Below are 21,239 nucleotides of genomic sequence, written 5' to 3'. Positions count from 1 at the left end.
AACAGAATAAGGTCGATATGCCTTTAATTATATCATAATTTATCAATATAGCTTGCAGAGAAATAATTGTATTATACATATAGGATTTTTCAAAGTAGTGATCAATGTTAATCAAGATAATGTCTTGAGTTGGAATAAATTTTACATTCGATCAACTGGACAAATTACGATTAAAATTACAATGAAATTATCTCTGTTGATTTCGCAACAGTTTATAAATGTATCAAGTAGCGAACGGTCGTGGGTAAAAGCTAGATAAATAATACTAATTAAATAGCTAGAAAAATTGCTGAGCATAAAGTGACCGCATTCATTTGTTTATCCAGCCATGACAAAAATCTGTTTTGATGTCCGAGTTAATTAATAAATGAATATGGAGCTAACGTGTAAGTATCTCATAACACGATGTTTTACAGTGCGCTTCGGCTAACCCTCGCAGATTGCATGATATTTGCATTTATTATCTACAAGTATTAACCTCGGGGAAGTAAGAAAAATGAACAATTAAATCTCTCAATAATCTATAGCACAATAAAATTCCGAAGCGTCATTAAAATTTACCATCTATTAGAGAAGTTGCAATGGAATGCATAAAAGTAAAAACACTAAAATTTTTCCTTGGAACAAGTCTGCGTATAAATTACGAGGTTATAAAAGTTTTTGTTGCGAATAGTATAGCTATAAATCCCCTATCCCTTTCTAGCCGGCATTTACGAGCGTGAAAACGCGAGATGGTTATATATTTCATGGGTTTTATTGCAGACGCGCATCGTATATATTGTTTCGGAAAGCTAATCATGACCCTCCATTGTAAATCAAAGTAATAATGACATTTGTATTTGTTATCTGCCGTATTAGGCCATGTTTTTGCGATCGGCCGCTTTGATCTGTGCAACAGAGAGCTTTTTTAGTGAACTTTGATTACACCTGACGTAGTTTTTAGTTTTCACTGAACAATATGCTTCGACATTGAATACTCACGAACGTGCAAAAATATAGATCGACATATTCGACTTACCTGCACACAATTCATTTCATCATTGTTTCAATAAATGAAGATGTTGTTAATAGCGACATGAGTAATGGGTAGAAAACTTTCCCATTAATTACGCTAGCTTTTCCCTCGCGGATTCGCCCGCAAAGTAAAAGGAAATTCTTATGGGAATGAGATGTTTCGTCGCGTTTAAAAGTTATCTCTCTCTAGCCTTCTACATCCAGACATAAAAATCACATTATGAAATCGATCCTTAAGCTTACACATTTATTATATGTATAGTAAGGATTTAAAAGCAAACAAAACGAGACAAATTGGGTATTGCGTTCACAATATCCAAGAAGCCACAGAGTAGAAAATACATCGAGTGTCGTATTCGGCTTGTGCGATGGAATTATATGAAAAATTATCTTGTCCACCGTCCACGTCTTGTGTGGTTACTAGACAACTTGTAATAATAAATACATTATTAACTAGCTTTTCATCCGCGGCTTCGCCCGCTTTGTCTAAAACCTAATAAATTATATACTAAAAGCTTCCTCTTGAATCACTTTATCTATTAAAAAAAACGCATCATAATCCGTTGCGTAGTTTTAAAGATATAAGCATACAAAGGGACATAGGGACAGAGAAAGCGACTTTGTTTCATACTATGTAGTGATTTATTATCTTGTCCAAGTCTTGTGTGGTTACTAGACAACTTGTATTAATTAATACAATATTATAAATAAGCGCTTGAAGTGGCCAACTGAATGGATTCATCTGAATGACAGTGTAATTGAACACATCGATTTACTATAAAAATATAACTGGTTTGATGGTTGGACTTAAATATTATTATAATGACTTGTAATTTCCAGTACCTAACTCATACTATTTAAATGTAACAACCGTTTTAATTTCAACATGTTGGATCAAAATACATTAACATTTCTTCCTAATTATTATTCGTAAGTATCTACTATCTAATTACCATAATATAGAACTTAAAAGACGCAAGAAAACTAAAAAATATTTGACACCAATTTTAAAATATTTTAAAACAAGTTTTTTTAGTTAACTTCAAGACCGACTTAATCACTACATAGTATAAAACAAAGTCGCTTTCCCTGTCCCTATGTCCCTATGTCCCTATGTCCCTTTGTACGCTTAAATCTTTGAAACTACGCAACGGATTTTGATGCGGTTTTTTTTAATAGATAGAGTGATTCAAGAGGAAGGTTTATATGTATAATAACATCCATTAAATAGTGGAGAAGTACTGTTATTTTTGAAGTTTCTAATGTGATGTCGTAAAAAATTACATTTTTTCCGCTTATATTGCAAACGCAGGCTAAACCCTACGAGTTTTATCAAAATAATGTACTAAGTATTATTTAAACATTGAAAACGTCTACAGAAAAGTCCGCGATGGTATATGTCTATCTCTTATGGATAATCCACAATAACATTTTTTTGTCATTTACTTTTTACGACAAATAATAGCTAATTTTCGAAGCGATTTTCTCCAATACAGCATTAATTCTTAACCAATAAAATACCTTGAATACATTTTTCATTTAATATAGATCTATATGGCCCTTTACACCGTATGATTTAAGTGAATATTTTCGAAGATATTACAGATTTAAAAATTGCGGGACGTAGCATTTGCGGCGGTACCGGCCGGCCGCGGCCGGGCCGCTATGTTTTTTATATACAACGTTCACAGTTTTTCTGTAGTGTATTTAGTATCAGCATTGCACCCGTGCGAAGCCGGGGCGGGTCGCTAGTATAAATATATTTTTATTTCAATTAACAGTTCCTCGGCGAACTTAAAAAAGCTATTCTAGATTGGCGGCGTTTTCCCTTTATCATAGCAATCAATATGTTAATGTGATATTAAAATCATCGTAAAATATTGTTCTACAAGATTATGCTTATTAAATACATTGTTTTATGGCTTCAGAAATTGTAAATCATTTCATAATTATGCACTATAATATACAAATCGTTTAAATTTGGTGGTATAAACAACAAACAAATGAAATTTAAACACAGTACATACAAACAATACAAAAACAATGAAATTTTTACGGATAAACAATTGACACCTTGAATTAGTAAGCAAAAAATGTGTTAATGTGACTCATAAATTCAACCCAATCGGCTAATAAATATTTTCTTGTCAAATTCGCCGCATACAAAACGTCCTCAATTAATTAGGGTAAAAGTGGGATAGATGCCCTACTTTTTGAAATAGCCTCATAATTTTAAATACATGAATCTTATACGAACACTTTGTATGAATATAGCTAGGTTAATTATCTGTTTTGAATTACTATATATATTTTTTATCCTATCATTTATAGATAATGTGTAATAAATATTTTTGTAGAACACCTTTTTTGAGGATAGATGCCTACCTAGTTGGATAGTTGCCCCACCATGAAAATACTAAGGAGGATAGATGCCTGCAGAGTGGGATAGATGCCTTACATACTCTATAAACGCGAAATCTAATAAAATTAATATGATAAACCAGCAAATGTCATGTTAACATAGTTGTTCTGTTGTCCAAGAATATACTTGCGCTCGCACTCCTTCTTTTCTTTTGTAATTTCGTGGCGTGGTTCTCCTACAATCAGTATAAGGACAGATCATTAATAAGTAAGTATACATAACAAAAAAAGCAAATTAAACGAGTAAAATCGGTTAGTATAGAGAAAACCTCTGACGCAATCAGGTAAAAATATAAACAGTACTTGTGATTATCGATAATTACATGTACATATGAATTGAGGGATAGATGCCCTTAGAGGCCCCTAAGGGCATCTATCCCTCGAAAAAAAAGGGGCAACTATCCTTTTTGATAAGGATAGCTGCCCCAGTATTTTTTTTATTAAATAAAAACAAATGAGCCACTATTTTCACTTAGATTTGTACTTAATGAACCAGTGTATAGACATAATAAGAAATATAGTGAAATTTATTAATACTTATAAAGTTATGCAAAGGCAAATATCAACCTTTTTAAATTTTAACGTGTTCGTGAAGTTCGCCGCGGATATTATAACACACACTAGCGAAACACGTCTTCACCAAACAACAGCTCATGCGTACCCGAGGTGCGGGATGATAGGAGCTCCTATTTAAATCATTAATTCGTAGTCACGACTCTGGGAAGTGAGGTTTTTTGAAAATGAGGCATCTATCCCCGTGCGGCATCTATCCCACTTTTACCCTAAAGGTTGTCCAGGTGCGTCGTTCTTGTATTAATGTATTCAGGCCAATTGAGGTAGGATAAAAATGCGAGAGGGCGGTGTAGAAACGGCCTCTGCGTACGTGAGCGGTAATTAGCTTTCGCGTGTTTGAACCCCAAAAAGAAGGATACGGTTTCGCGCCGTGGAGGTTCAAGTTAAAAAAGAACACATATTTTATATATGGGCGGATGGCCATAATCATCAGAATCACCCATATCTTCAGTAAATTATAATGTTGGTGGAAACAAATGAATCATCAATGTTACAACAAATGTTATGTAATCGCACAAATCTATGCGCTAGTAATTAGGGAATCACTTGATCAATCGCTTTTAATTAATTTCGATACAACAATGCACAAGATTACTCGGAACAATAGCGATTCGTCGCAAACGTGGTGCTCTAGCCGTTCTTCGTTTGTAACCAAGCAACGTCTGCAGCCGACCATCGACGCGACGCTCCGCCAGATCGACAGTTGTCAAATCTCGTTCCGATGTAATTCTCATCAGCCAGTAATACTTCTACCAGCCAGTAATACTCCTAAGTACATATATTTTACATCAAATCTAATATGAGTAGTGATAAATCAGCGTATAACGTTACCGTGAAAATGTAGTTTATGTAGCTCTATATCTATTTTCTATCAAGAATGCAAAATGCAAAATGTGGACAATTTTTTTTCTGGATTCCGAAACAAACACAGAAAGTATGAAGAATTCTGTATTACTTTATTCTCATAATTCTATGACCTCTTTTGTAAGATACAGTATTATGTAGTCCATGCCCAGCTTATGGGCGGTCTCTATCAAAGATTTACAAATTACATCGTTTAGCCATGTATGTTGAAATCTCCATCTAATCTAAGATCATCGTTCCTGACCATACCTGATTATACTTGACCTACCAAAATAAAAAACGCAAACCCGTTCACTAACTAAACGTTACACAGGCCGGCAACATTAACCTCTTCAAAGAACATAAACCGCAATACATCAGCAATAAATAAAATACTTCGCAAACATTACGCGACCATTCGAAAATGACTGATCGATAAATTTTGAGTGAAGTGAAGCAAGTTTAAAAAAAGCAAATTAATCGACGTTGAATATCTTGACCTACGCTAACTGTATACGTGAGCCGCTTTTAAAATTATCTGTACTGACGCGGAGCCAGTTTTGGAAGGGAAAAAATATGTATCGATGTAAACGTGTTTGGAAAGTTCAAAGAAATTTTGCGTAGCCATGCTCGTGTGTGAAGTTGGAATCGTGTTTTATACATGTTTTATAAGATGAAATTTAATTTAATACACGTTATTGCAGGAGATCTGTAATTGACGTTACGTTATAATTACAAATAAGGAGATGCCATTTTGTTTCAAATATTTTAATGGCATTTAAGAATCATGCGTTTCATGATTATCATGAAGTCATGTCATGTAATGTATGTACGTACTATTAATTGTGTATTTGCTCTCACATTTTTCCATCAAGTCTACTTAATTTGCAACGATTTATTGGTCTACACCATAAAAGGTGGACCAAGAGACGAATAAAATAATTTAATTAAAACTAAATGCATCCGTACAGAGCAATTAGTTGGCCAGTTATTTAGGATTATGTGTATATGTTAACCGATTAGGGCAGTCACTAGTCAGTAAGAAAAGTCAATGATTTTAACGATCTATATACGTAGGTATGTGGGCGTCAACGTCTCCATTTATAGACTTGGTCTCTGGTACAAAAAATACGGGTTAGATTTTTCTGGACGAATAGAATTCTTGTGACGTCACGCACAACCAAAATGGCGGCTACGCACTATTAAACGAATTTAAACTTAATGATAATCTTTCTGGTACTAATTTCATGATACAATTGTATTTGTTTGAACAGGTAGGCGGTAGCGGATGGAAAAAATATGTGTTTAATTTTTATAGGCTTTTAAGAGTGCAGTAAACTTTGATATGTTATATCCAAATTCAACATTCTCGAATATGTCATATGATACAAGCCGCTCGACCGGTTTGATCGGGTTAAAACCAAAATGAAATTAAGCCTATGTCACTCAGGAATAATGTAGGTTAGGTTCCATGTTATAATTTTCAGAATCGGTTATAAAGTTTTTGAGTTAATCCGTTAAGTCTTTCCTTTCAATAATATAAATTTATATTGTGGAAAATATTTATTGTTAATCTAAAACATATAAAATGGTAGGTAGTCTATAAACAGTTTATGCTTCTTTTTAGCTATTGCAGTTCACATATGCGTAGGCGTCAGGTACAAAATGCTATATGAAGTGAAATCGTCATAACTCTTTGAGTTATTGCAGAGTTACAGACAGACGTACAGAGTTCTAACAGCTTAAATTTACGAGTGTAGTGACAGTACCCCATTCGCTTATGAGTTATGTTTTATGGCGAAGGTAATTCTTAGAGAAATGCTTTTATTCGTGACACTTGCTAGGTAGTTGTTATAACAATTGTGCAAATATAATAACGAAAATATAAAATACTAGCGGTCCACCCTGGCTTCGCCCGTGGTACCTACATGTTTACGTTTTTTTTTCATAAGAACCATCCTCGTACTTCAAGGAATATATTCCGCAACGCACGCGATGACAGAATTTTTATTAAGGAATTTTTTACACCTTAGGTTACATTATTGCATTTTTGGTAAGGATCTCTAATTTTTTTGAAAATGCAATATAGTTTATGTTGCTCAATGAAGATGCAGCTTTCTAATGGTGAAATAATTTTTGAAATCGGTCCAGTAGTTTATGCGTGAAAACCATACATACATACATAATTACAAACCTTTCCTCTTTATAATATTAAGTAGTATAGAAAAGAACCTATCAATTATTTTAACCTGTCTATAACGTTTGCGTTGTTGTTTTATGGACGCTTCCTTTTTATGGTACTAAGTGCGTGAGCTTTACTAGAACGCTGTCTGAAAAACATTATTACTATATCTGAAATACCAACTGTCGATTTTTTACATTAAACCTGATATTGATTTATCAATGTAATTATAGAACAGAATGTAGAGCATAAATTAAACATATACTAAATACTAATGCATCATTTCTCTTCATTATTTTTACTACTTAACTAATATAACATTGATCATATTCAGATATCACGTGTCGCCAAATGATATTCAATGATTAGAACATTCTAGATTGTTTGCGCAATTTTATTTGCAATAACTATTTCCAAGTGCTCGGACACATACGGTTTTATTGTTATCATCGCGAGGTTTACAACCTATCACATGGCTTCTGAGCCAGGAATTGATGGCATCGTTAACTTGACGTTGGGATAGGGAAGTGTTTCAGGTTAATTATTAATATTTTAACGACGCTCGCTTCACAAACTTTTGTGGAGCGCTGTATTTGAATGATGTTTTAACAAACATAAACTATATCATACAAATATTACTTAGTATTTTAACATATTTTGATTTAGAACTTTTATATACAGACAAGTAAGGCATGATAGGTTATGCCTATGATTTGATAGAATAATAAGTGAAGTTTAGACTTACTGATATTTAAGATACTTAAAATATAGTGTTTTTAAATAATAGGTGATCATAATCAAATTAATTTAAAAAGTTCACTCTACACAACTTTTTAAAGAAAGAAGAAAAAAGCTAAAAGTTCAATATTCATAGTAAAAAAGTGTCCTTAATTTATGCTGCAATCATGAATTCATTAGCCTCGAGAGCCTAGACACGGCTCTAAAGCTTGATGGGATCGAAGATTTATACATTTTGACTAGACTGGTACTTCAGATCAGACATAGAAGCACATTACATTGGCACTGTGCTAATCTCAATCTAAATAAATACCTATATATCTATTCTTTATAAATTTATACCTATATCTAGTTCAAAATAAATAAAAAACACGCTTAGGAAGATATGGGCTCGTGAAATTATTGTATTCATCGATTCTTTATAAGTATACAAACGTAGATTTAAATCTGTCTGTTTAATGTGGCCCAAAATGGAGCCTTAATGAGTCCTATACATACAAACTAAACATACAGGTCAAGCTATTGCTAGGAGCATGTAAATGGCTAATGGGCTAAACTGTGTAGCAGCACAGTAACACATACAGGCGTTTAGCTTCAATGCGTATTATTTAAATAACTTATTCTTGGTTAGGTTTTACAGCAGATTATACTGAAATAAGCGGGGAAATTTAAATGCCTTTTGTATTCAATCGAAGAATCTTAACGGTTACGTTAACAATAAACGCGCATAGCTATGCTAATATTATGTGTAGTTTTACTGACACCACCGTTAATTCAGTGGTAGGGAAAATTTGTTTATTCTATTTGTTTACCTATTGTGGTAGATACATTTAAATTAAGTAGATAATTATTAGTATTATTATTTCAATTTTTTATCAGCCAACATTTGCTATTATTCTATGTTTATGTGGACATTTTTAAAGCTAAACTACAATCAATTAAACTCTTTAGTTTTCAACCGTTTCAACTATTATTGGCATGTTAATAAACGGAAGGTCTATATTCTATATGGTATACATAATATAATACATAAGGTAACGATGTTAATGCCTAGACATACTTACCCGTTTTTAGAACAATAATCAAAATTTAACCATAACAAAACCAGTACTCACCAATGGCGGTGCCGCGTCGCAATGCTACAAGTGCGCAGGCGGCGGCGAATGCCTCGCAGCGAGCGGTAGCGGTAACCATGGCGACGCGTACTCCGGCGTGATCACGCACCGCGGCATGCGGCACACGCTTGGCCGCTTACGCGCCTGCAGCTCCAGCAGCGAGCACAGCGACCGCTCGTACAGCTGCCACTGCCGGACCACCCAGTGTGCTGCAAATATATGCAAACTAAGCCCACAATTCGAAATAGCTGGGTCCATCCTCGCGAAGCATTTAAGCTGGCTAAGGAAAACACGTGAGCCAACATTTTGCTATTGATCATAATAAGTAGGGTTCACACAGAACGAGCCTCTCGAAGCATTTGCTGGCTAAAGAAATTTTTCCTCGGCCGAGGCACAGACCTAGCTGCTTCGCGCAGAAATCCTTCGAAAGCTTACTCGCACTGGGAAGACCCGCCTATTATCAAAGATTGCAATAGCTTGGGTAAGGCTAAGGAAAACACGAGAGCCGTCATTTTCCTCCGCCGAGGCACATCCACATAGACCGAACCGCTTCGCGCAGTGCTTCGCGAGGCTCGCTCTGTGTGAACCCACCTATTACCAAAGATTAAAACAAATCCGCGCTAATTACTAAATCCAGGGACAGTACAACTCAATCCAAATAATTAAAAATAACCACTTAATTTGGCCGGGTTATCAAGTTATTGCGAGCTGTGTTTCGATGCGTTCGTGTAATTTATTACAGCTTGATTCAATTCACAGAAGTATAGGTACCCGATTGAACATGTATTTATCTTTTTGTAAGATATAATCATCTGGTGATTAATAATGATGAGCTTAACTCAGTGGTTCGGAAGTAATTAAAATACGTTTAGATCTGAAATTGTACGTGCCGTTGAGTTGTAATGACACTAAATTAAGTTGAATTATGACACTCGATTTTAAATTCACAATTCGCAAAAATTGAGCAATCGCCGGGCATTTTTTAACATAATAAATTATAGCACTTAAAATACTTTTTAAATATGTAAATTATTACTACTCACGGATTACTGGTAAATGCCATTGATTTTTCACAACCTGGAATTAGTCATTTTATTCATGCTTTTCTCTTTTAATTAATTTTAAATACCCGTAACATAGCTAATACATAGTTGACGCAGAAAACACTTGAAGGATTGTAATAATTAAACCATAAATTATTTATTAATATAATTACTACGCATTAAGTGCGGTACACACTCAGAAGGTTTAATTAATTTAATTCAATTGATCTTAAACTAATGAACGCCTGTTAACGTTAATTACTCATGCGATTAAACGTTTTCAAATCTATGCTGAGGAATGTTTTAACCGATCATTCAATTTCTTCGAACGATATTATACGTACATAATTATGGGTAAGTAAGGTTGCTAAGGCCACAGTTAATATACGAAACGTACGGAAACTACAAACAAAACGTCCGAAACATCGACGCGACTCGTAAGCTGCAGTCAAAGCATTGTTGTCAGTAGCGATTGCCCTCTTCAAAAAGCGCGTGAAACTTCCTTCAACGGCCACGGCACGGCGTATCGCATAAAGGTTACGTAATGAAAAGATTTACAAAGTAACAACTAGATTCAATGGTGGGTTCATCGGCTTAGTTGTCTTACTGTCTGTATTCTATTGACTGTGGTAAGGCTACTTAGGCGGTCTACGAGACTGCAACTCGATACCATGTGCCGAGACGCGACAGAATGCGAAAACGTAAGCCGCAGTCCGCACCTCCACGTGTGACGTCACGCGTCGCTGCGTATGTTTAGTTGGCCACAAAATGCACTTTTGTTAGGTTAGCTTTTTCTTATTTTGTGTGCATACATTGTAAGGCATAGTGCTAGGTGCATAATGGACATTACAGGTCATTATAGAATAATTAACAACGTGTAATACACGCATATTAATAGACTTGAATTAGAATTAGTATTAGTACCTAATGATTTAACAGTATCCTAATAGTATTTGGTGTCCAAAAAGTGATCTATTGCTTCTGATGTTTACATGCAAAACGTCAAATTTTGTTACAAAACTAACTACCTAGTGCAAAGCCAAAACTTCAATTCAATACCCTGATGAGAGATTAAATATACGTTTGTTTGCATTAAAAAAATACAGCTATCTATACTGCTTCTACTTATAAAAAGTATGATACAATGTAAACTTCCCCTTACGCGGGTCGTATGTCGCGTACAATGTACATGTCGCTTAACATCTCACTGCGTTTACATTGTAAAGTGTCAATCGACATGCATCAACTATTTGTTAATTTACTTTTTTTACTAGTTTTAGCCATTAAACTGTATATAGGACAACCACAGACTATCTTCTATACCCTTAGATTTTTTCTTATAAGTTTAAATCTTTATACTTTATACTTATTAAAGTGAAACTTTTATTACATCGTCTCAAACTTTTTGGTCTGTGTAGCGCATGTCGCGTGACGGTCGAACCGTACGATAATTATCGTACAAATACGATAATTTTGTGCCTAAGTTTCACTTTTACCGTGGTTTCATAAAACCACACAACATTTTTTTATTATAATGGTCACTTATTTTAATTTTTCAAGACATAAACAAAATACGAGAAAACACGTATTTGATATTAAACTGATGGAAGCGTTTTTTGATAATACTTTAAGCAAATGTAATAATGTTCAATTGAATTAAATAAAGGTAGGTACTTGAAGCACTAATCAATGTAGGATATGAAGCAATAATTACATAATCTGTGATATGAATAATTCTAAAATCCATACTATGTATATTAGAAAATATGGAAACGAGTAAACAAGTTCATTATAAAGAGGAATTTATGATTATCCCAGCTTCTATGGGCGAGTTTTCCGATGATTCGGAGAAAAACTTTTTAATAGAACTACGCATTTGTTTATATTGAAAATTGAAATGATATTATCAAATGGTATATCATATAATTTGTTAACTAAAAAAGGTTATTTGTTGAAAAAAAGTGTATTGACATTGACACTTAGTATACAGTTCTGATTATAATTATAATTTACTAGTGGTCCGCCCCGGCTTCGCCCGTGGTACCTACATGTTTAAACTATCCTATCTCTCAAGTTGGATCGTACTGCACATGGTGTGCGAATTTTATTATAATCGGTTAAGTGGTTTAGGAGTCCATTGAGGACATTGTGATGATCACAAGTGTCTGAAACTATTTTATTGCATTGCTTAATGTGTTGTGTTTAACAGATTACGCAATGATTTGCATACCGCAACCATCACATTTGAATTATTTTCATGTAATTTGTAGATTAACATGCTGATTAAGTGATTAACATTTTTTGCTCTTTATGCATAAAACTCGGTGTCATAATAACGGTGCTTGAATTTTGCATAATATATCGATTTGAACAACCGCATTACGCATGCCTTCTTTTCGATTCATTTTCATTGCTAATTGCACTGCGTAGTACAGAGTACTAATATATTGTTCAATGTTTGTCACCAAGTGCTATTGACCTTGTGGATTGTGATGAAATAAGCCATGTTCTTTGTAACGATCTCGTGATCAGATGGAGTTTGCAAGAAGCACGTGCAACTAACACATTAGTCTATTTTTATTTGAACAGCGTTAGCTTCAACTGTGTAATTGACTGGAGATTAGCTTCGTAATGACTGTTTTCACCTCTTAATGAAACTAATAAGTTATTGTTACATTTTGATTTATGCTTATTCTGTGATGAAATTAATCTTTTTGTATCCTGCTAAGATAAGAATAAATTGACCGCTTCTTTGGTACAGTCAGTGGTTGACGCGTGAGCGTAGAACCGAGGGGTCCTGGGTTCGATTCCCGGTGGAGACGAAGAAAAAAAAGGTCTCGGTCTGGCAGGACACAGAAGGCTAATCACCCTAAAGAAAATCGATCAGTAGAACAGATGTATAATGCATCTGCCCCTTACCCCACGAGGGGACATGGGGATGGGACTTCACTTTAGATAAGAATAATGTTTCTACGGCTATTCTAACACCTGAGTAAGTATGAATTTCAGCGCAAATGTATTTTATTACATTTAATTAAATCATGAACTACCTATAACTAATTTCTATTCCCACAAAAAAACAGATTTTTTTATTATACTATGCGTATACGCAACAATGTCAATCACAAAAGGCGCCGACTGAATCGTGCAAGCTAAATGGCCAATGGCTATCGCAAAATGTGATTGCAACGTAACCATTTACAAATGTTACTTTGTTGTTGTCTGGGCACCGTGAATCTGTTTGTATACCGTCGCCGTAGCGGTACATTGTAATTACGCCGGGTTGCACGTCCCGCGATTATACTAAACACCCCTCATGAGGCATGCCCCGGGAGAAAACTAATGAGATGATAGGCCATAATTCAAAATCGTGCCTCACTCCCGAATAGTAATGAAAGGCCTGTGCGAATCAAACTCAAATGAAATATCAGGTGTCAATTTATGAGCTCCGTGCCTGGTAGCAGTGGGTTTTTTGTCTTGTTTTCATTGTGTTGGAGAATCAAATTTATGGCTTAATTTAATAATCGTTCATTCAGTGGTTTTAAAACATTATCTTTTACAATTTAGAATGCCTGTCTACAAGTCGAACTTTGATTATTTTAGAAATAAGATACCTAAAGTGAAAGTGGAAATTCTTTAAATCAAATCGAAATCAATTTTACAGTTTTAAATACGATTTTGGATTATAAGTTTCTTTGACAATAAGTATAGCACCTACTTATTCCTTTTGTTCTATTAAAAAAAATAATTATTAAATTAGCTACGCATAACAATACAAATAAATATAAGTGTATAGTTAATTATGTCATCCACTTCATTCCTATAGGGGTCGAATCTTAAAAAAACACTTGACCTATATTTGATAATGTAGTACCCTCGTACTTTCACGCTATTTTCATTATTAATTGCATCAAAATTGGCTCAATTTCTCCACGATAGTATAGTATCGATAATCATTAAACGATTACGTACATACCTATTGAATATAAGTATCGAGTTAGATAGTTAGTATTGATTGCAGTAAACTTTTCCTAATATTAACTAGATATCGATTGGAGTAATAATAGAGTTCTCACTATGTGCTATTTTTGAAGACAAAACGGACGAACTTATTTTTATGAAACTTGATATGTATTATTTATCAGAAATATAAACTTGAACGTAAGTATCACGCCATAGTCTACATTCATCACACAACTGACAACATGGAATTTTATTTGACGTCGTATTTAAATAATAACGTGTGTGCAAAATGTGACCATAAATGCTATTGAAATAAATATAAAATTTATTAGCAGCTACCACATTATAAGGGTTTATCTATGCTCGATCTATGTTTATCTATGCTTGATATTTGCAGCGTTAGCAAAAACTTTAACCTATTCAGTGTACGTGCTTTCAATACTTTTATTTTATTATGCTTGATTTATGAATGAATGCATTTATCAGACAAGTGCTTTCAATTTATTGGTTTAATCTTCATGTTTGAATAATATAATATTGTACCTAATTGATTAAGCCTAAAAACCGTAAAATTAAAATAATTTGGAAAATCCAAAAGTGCACGCCTCATAATTTTTTTTTAATAAATATTTATTAATTATTATTTTTGTTTATTTAATAACAATTAAACCACATCGAATCAGACCCTGAAAAATGAAAGGGTTCTATTCCTGAGCATACTCAAGCGTAAGAGAAAAAAAAAGACTCGATTAGTAAAGTATTTCGGTCGCTATCGTGTTAACAAGAAAAAGGATCCGCACATACAGACACACGGACGTCCAAGACAGAACTTTTTTAAACTGTTTTTTAACTAGTTTAAATAACAAAAATGACATCAAAAATATCATGAACGTTAAAAATAGTGTTTTTTCTTAATATGTGTGTGTATGTATTATCTTACAAGTGCAATGTATGATACATAAAGACATTTTAAGTTTGAAAAATCAGATGTTTTGCGCGAAATGACAGTAGTACCCACCTCAACGCTTCGCTTATGAGGCGTGCAATAAACACATTAATCTATCAAAGTCATAAGATATAGCCTAGTTATCATCTGTTTAGTAGTAATTTATGTTTTATTCACGCTAAAAGTGCGACGGCCATGTTAAAAATAGATTATTTTTTTATATCCTGTGCCATAGAATGAGGAAGTCTATTACAACATAAAGGACACTCGACGTAATAAGCTCCAGTTGACAAGGTAGCGTTTTAACAGCTTGTCTAGACACTGTACTGCGTAAGAAATGTAAGGCCTAGCAGGCTAGCAATGAATAATCTTGTAACTTATATTATTTTTAACATACCTACCTATTGGTAAAATTAGTTCTCTGAAGTGGACTTTAATTTTGACTTCATTGAGTAAGAACCCCGGCATTCGATTTGGATTATTTATATCTGTCACGGCTAAAGGTAGGTGAGAACATAAACTTAAGATTAGCCGGCTAAACTTAGGTTTATTTTCGACGAGGTGTTAATGTTAGTTTGTTCTATCTTTAGCCGGCTAAACTTAAGTGTAACCGCAGGCCCGTGGCTAAAAATGTCGGGGTGGGTAGATTTGGTTAGCGCCGGGCCGGTGGAGGGCTTGAGGGGCCCGCACAGTGCCAGAAAACACTCGCCCTGTTCCTTACATGTATTATAGTAACCAAATCTACCCACCCCGACTCAGGGCAGAAAGCTGGTGGCTAGGTTAGGTTAGGTTAGAACTCTTAAGACCCGCACGAGCCGAGCGAGCGCAGCGAGCGTGCTGCGGCAGCAGCCGGCGAAGTGCCAGAAAACACTCGCCCTGTTCCTTACATGTATTATAGTAACCAAATCTACCCACCCCGACATTTTTAGCCACGGGCCTGCGGTTACACTTAAGTTTAGCCGGCTAAAGATAGAACAAACTAACATTAACACCTCGTCGAAAATAAACCTAAGTTTAGCCGGCTAATCTTAAGTTTATGTTCTCACCTACCTTTAGCCGTAACATATCTACTATTCAGATTGTTCGATCAACGTTTTGATATTGGCTAACATTCACCTAAGTTAAGAGAAGCAAAATTGAAGTTTTTGTTCATCAAAAACATCACGATATCGGAACATATTTAAAATTACATTTTGCCACTATATCAGTCCGACAAAATACTATTAGACCGGGAGATACTGACACTAAATTTCGAGTCATTTGTAACAGGATGGCGGTTCTACAGGGTTCTTAGTACGCAATGACAAATAGAAAAATGATGGTGTGAACGCTGGTACCGGCGGCTTAGTCGCGTGGGCGTTAGTCGAACTCGTCGGAAAATAGCGAAAGTCAAACGATTTGTAACAGTATGGCACTTATTTTTCCTGTAAGTTTGAGGATCAACGAATATAAATACAAAATTTCAAAGATCTAGGTGTTGGAAATCTTCACTTATATAAATTAATACTAAATTAATTTTTCAAGTATGACAGCACTTTTTCCCCCTACTAGAAGTATGGCAAATATAATAATGGTCACATTTTATCAAATACTCTCCAAAAATCCAAATGCAATACTGGTACAAAAAGTTTGGCGAAATAAAAAATTTTTGCAGATTTTCGGCGGTATGGCGACCATTTGGATTCGTCCGAAAAGTATGGCATGGCGATTTTCGTAAATGGCTGCACGACGATGGTTACCTGTGCAAAAGTTAGCCTGATACAAATGGTTAAATAATTGTTTTATTTAAATCAACACATTCGCGTCGGTATGGCGGGCTGTAAGTCACACCGGAAAAGTATGGCATGACACTACCGCCTACTTCTTTTTTATGGGCTATCGGTAAATTCTAAAATTTTTGTGTTACAAATCGTTTGACTTTCGCTATTTTTCCGACGAGTTCGACTAACGCCCACGCGACTAAGCCGCCGGTACCAGCGTTCACTCCATCGTTTTTCTTTTTGTCATTGCGAACTAAGAACCCTGTAGAACCGCCATCCTGTTACAAATGACTCGAAATTTTGTGTCAGTATCTCCCGGTCTATATATAGTACTCATGCTATATTATTTGAGAAAGTATCAATACGCTATCAAAATTGACAATTTCTTGCTAAAACAGTATTGCGGGTTGCTACTTGCATGTGTGCAATAAGCGATGTGTGAAATGTATTGAATTGCCAACTTATCTATACAAACCACGCGCCGCACTATGTATGCTGATACAATCGACTGACCAACATACGTTGACCCCTCTCGCTCTCCTCACAAGTCTATCTTCACCCACTATTCCATGAGATAAGGAACCCCGGCAGATCAATCATTCTGGTCATGTTGCGATTAAGCCAAGACACGCTATATTATTACAAAAGATTTATTACATAGTAATTTTACGCTTCCGTTGAGTGTTGTGAGGTAAAATTAAAACGGATCGATTGAAATTAGACGAATAAAGTTTATTTAAAGATGTAAGAGGGTTTTGATTAAGTTATGAAGTAGGTAAAGACGAATATTTTCTTAAGATTCACATTTATAAGGAATGTTAAAAATACCATTTGTTTTTTAATTAGAACAATATTCACATATTACTTATTACTTTAAAAATTAATAATGAAGCAAGATTCATGTCTTTAAGGCGCGGGACATATACAAGCGGCGCGGCGCGCATCGGGCGCGCTGCCGGCGCGCTGCCGGCGCGCCTCGGGCGCGCTGCCGGCGCGCATCGGGCGCGCTGTTGGCGTCCGAAAATGATATTTATATAGAGTGGTTAAATGCATTTTCTTCATGCATAATTTAGTAAAATTATGTTTTTTGTGCTAAAAGAGATTTGAAAGTAACGTTAATTTGAAAGTAACGATTTTGTTTTGATAATTCCTTGTAAGTAAATAGCGAGGATAACCCCACGATTGCAAATATATCTTTGTTGGAAATGTTGGAATTTACTTGGAAAATTTTATAGTACTTTTAAAGTAATTTTAAAGTAGTACTGGTGTAATGATGGAAGAAAAGAAGGTTAAAATAACACAAAATTTATATTGTACTAGCGGTCCGCCCCGGCTTCGCCCGTGGTACATATTTCGCAATAAAAGGTAGCCTATGTTCTTTCTCAGGGTCTAAAGATTATCTGTGCCAAATTTCATCAAAATCGGTCCAGTACCTAGTTTATGCGTGAAAACCATACATACATACATACATACATACATACATACATACATACAAACCTTTCCTCTTTATAATATTAGTATAGATAAAATATGGTTTTCAAACACAGGTTTACATTTAAACCATATAAATCTTATCATTAAAATCTCAGTTCAAAAGTATTTACAGTACTGATCATTCCACAATATTATTACAATTACAAATAAATAAAAAACACAATCAAAATCAGGATTATCTTTATTTCTGACATTGTAAATACATGGGAACTTTCATTATGCTCTTCTTCATTTTCACTTTCCCTACTGCCATCACCTGTGTAAATCATTTCATCGATTAATTCAATTCACCTTTAAAAACAAAACGAAGAAGGGTATGTAATAGCAGCTCTATATAATTCCACACAGAGAGAACACATTTTTGACTGACAGGCTACCGTCTCCTATAGACCGGGAGATACTGACACAAAATTTCGAGTCATTTGTAACAGGATGGCGGTTCTACAGGGGTCTTAGTACGCAATGACAAAAAGAAAAACGATGGTGTTAACGCTGGTACCGTCGGCTTAGTCGCGTGGGCGTTAGTCGAACTCGTCGGAAAAATAGCGAAGTCAAACGATTTGTAACACAAAAAATTTAGAATTTACCGATAGCCCATAAAAAAGAAGTAGGCGGTAGTGCCATACTTTTCCGGTGTGACTTACAGCCCGCCATACCGACGCGAATGTGTTGATTTAAAAAAAACAATTCAACCATTTGTACCAGGCTAACTTTTGCACAGGTAACCATCGTCGTGCAGCCATTTACGAAAATCGCCATGCCATACTTTTCGGACGATTCCAAATGGTCGCCATACCGCCGAAAATCTGCAAATTTTTTTTTTGTAAAAATTGTAACAGACAAATGACTCGAAATTTTGTGTCAGTATCTCCCGGTCTACTACCACCCGATTTGTTTTTGATTGTGTATGACCGTGAATTGACCTCTATTTGGATGCGATGGGGGAAGCGCGCCTGCGGTACGCCCGCGGCGCAACCGTGGCGTGCCGCCTCGTCGCCTTTCCAAAATTCTTTCATACAAAATGTATAAGAAGGACGTGGTGCAAAACAGATTCAAGAGGTGCGCTTATGGCACGCCCGCGCCCGCGCCGCTTGTGTTTGACCCGCGCCTAATATGTAAATAATAATAACATGATATGCATAAGATATGTTATTAGAAGCGCGGGAAATGATATCGATATAAATAAATTTATTTTAAACACGTGCAAGGGTAATTTGTTATACATTTTATATGGGCTGGCTGATCGCAACGTACTTGAGTGTAGGTACCTACCGCTTTATTTAAATATGAATCATTCTGTTTTCTATAAAAATTATAAATTAAAAACCTAGTATTTTTCTTGTACACTTTCACTCAATTAGAATTATAAAGTGCCTAATTTATAACTAATGATAAAAACTTAGGATAAAAATGAATCAAGGAATAGACAATTTTTTTACTTTTTTTTTGTAGCTGCGATTGAATGCTTGCGAAAAATAAATATCTAGTAATCACAGATAATAATAGAATAATCGCCTGTGCACACTTAACGATTACACTCTGTATAACTAAGTATATTGTCTATATTTTATTATGTTTAAAAATAGTACCTATGGATTACGCGAGAGTTTTATTTATATGCTTAATGCATTGAGATAATATTACTACGTATGGAGGAGACACCACGAACAAAATCTGTGCGCCATTTTTTGCTCTAACTAAGTTTTAAAAATTATTATCTAGTTAGGTACTTACCGATGAAAGTTATTCCTTTGCACTTTTCCGTATTATTTGTATTATTTGTGCAATATCGTAACACACACGAAGGCATATTTGATGCGTTTCACTTCAAAACCATTAAAAAAAAACCGCTCAACATACGCCATATGGCGTATGTTGAGCGGAACATAAGTGATGTAGGCGGTGTCGTCTCCATATGTATATCTCAATGGCTTAATGTCAATTAATTATTCAACACGCAATTTTTATTGCCCGAATAGATATTTTAATGGCTTTTTTAAAGAATTTTATGATCCTTGAAGTACTTTAATAACAAGTTTTCTTCGATGTAAGATGTTTTTGTCTATGTTTTACATGTAAAACCCCTTCCAGACGACACAATTTTTCGTCCAATTTGACTAGATTGGCAATCAAATTGGGTCGTCTAGACGGAAATATGAAATTCAAGGTCATTGGGTGGTCGGGATCGACCGATTTGCGATTGCCTTGGGATTGCCCGATCAAATTGGGTGGTGTGGACGCTAATTGGCCAATTTTTTGACGTATTCACCGAGGAAGCGGCGTGTCAAGCGGATGTTGTCGTTGATTTTGTCTTCTCTTTTACTTTGATTATTGATTTTTGTGTTGAACATCTGTGTGTGAATATAACCTTTTATATGTGGAATGAAATTTTCCCACTTTTCCCTACCTGTTATACCGGGAGCCGGTATGGTCAACAGACAGCCCACTTTTGAGATAGACTTTTACTGTAACTCGATTTTCTCCGTATCTAGTACGAATCAAGTTAATTCGAGTTATAAATCTTATTGTAAATTGAATAATCTTTATTCACTTTCAACCATTTCTATATAAATTAACTAGCTTACCGCCCGCGGCTTCGCCCGCTTTGTCTAAAACCTATTAAATTATATACTAAAACCTTCCTCTTGAATCACTTGAGTAGTTTTAAAGATTAAGCATACAAAGGGACACAGGGACAGAGAAAGCGACTTTGTTTTATACTATGTACTATGTAGTGATATTTATATGACTTAGGCGATTTCTTTTAAGCAACCATTCTTTGCTTCATATCCTTTTTCTTTTTCTTTCTTCTAAATTTGTAGTTACAGCCAAAATCAGCCCCAATTTTTGTTTTTTACTAAGAGGCATGTTGCAAAATAAAAGTCCAGTCAGTAACGGCAACGGAGCAGAACTAAAATTGGCGATTTAATTGTGTACGTGTGGATAGACGATCAAATTGGGCCCGATTCAATCGGCAATCAAATCGGCTGGTTAAATTGTGTCGTCTGGAAGGGGTTTAAGGTTTAATATCTAGATTATTATGTAAACCACAATTATATTGCATTTTTTTACTTTTTGCGTGGAATTTGTAATACACAATATATTTATTAATACCAACAATACAGATTATTCAATATTCATATTTAC

At 34.9% G+C, this 21,239-nt stretch overlaps 1 protein-coding gene and 1 long non-coding RNA gene across 4 annotated transcripts in view; one reads left to right on the top strand and one right to left on the bottom strand.

Moving 5' to 3' along the window:
- LOC149480318 (uncharacterized) overlaps positions 1-21,239 on the top strand; it is a 147,566-nt gene that overhangs the window by 25,932 nt on the left and 100,395 nt on the right. The window lies entirely within an intron of this gene.
- The window catches only part of dsx (transcription factor doublesex), a 141,797-nt gene that overhangs the window by 28,606 nt on the left and 91,952 nt on the right, over positions 1-21,239 (bottom strand). For 2 of the 3 annotated variants that reach the window (XM_089706512.1, XM_089706513.1), the window contains exon 3: positions 8,887-9,095. In XM_089706512.1, coding sequence (XP_089562638.1) covers positions 8,911-9,095 — 185 coding nt within the window. In that variant the 3' untranslated portion in view covers positions 8,887-8,910. Of the gene's footprint in view, positions 1-8,886; positions 9,096-21,239 lie in introns of those variants that run through there. The other variant, XR_016317001.1, reaches the window with a different exon arrangement.

This window comes from Colias philodice, chromosome 18 (assembly GCF_061535455.1).
Source record: "Colias philodice isolate Cphi_HAF_F1 chromosome 18, ilColPhil1 Martin Lab GWU primary, whole genome shotgun sequence".
Taxonomy (NCBI): Eukaryota; Metazoa; Arthropoda; class Insecta; order Lepidoptera; family Pieridae; genus Colias; species Colias philodice.
This window is presented reverse-complemented; position numbering and strand designations above follow the sequence as displayed.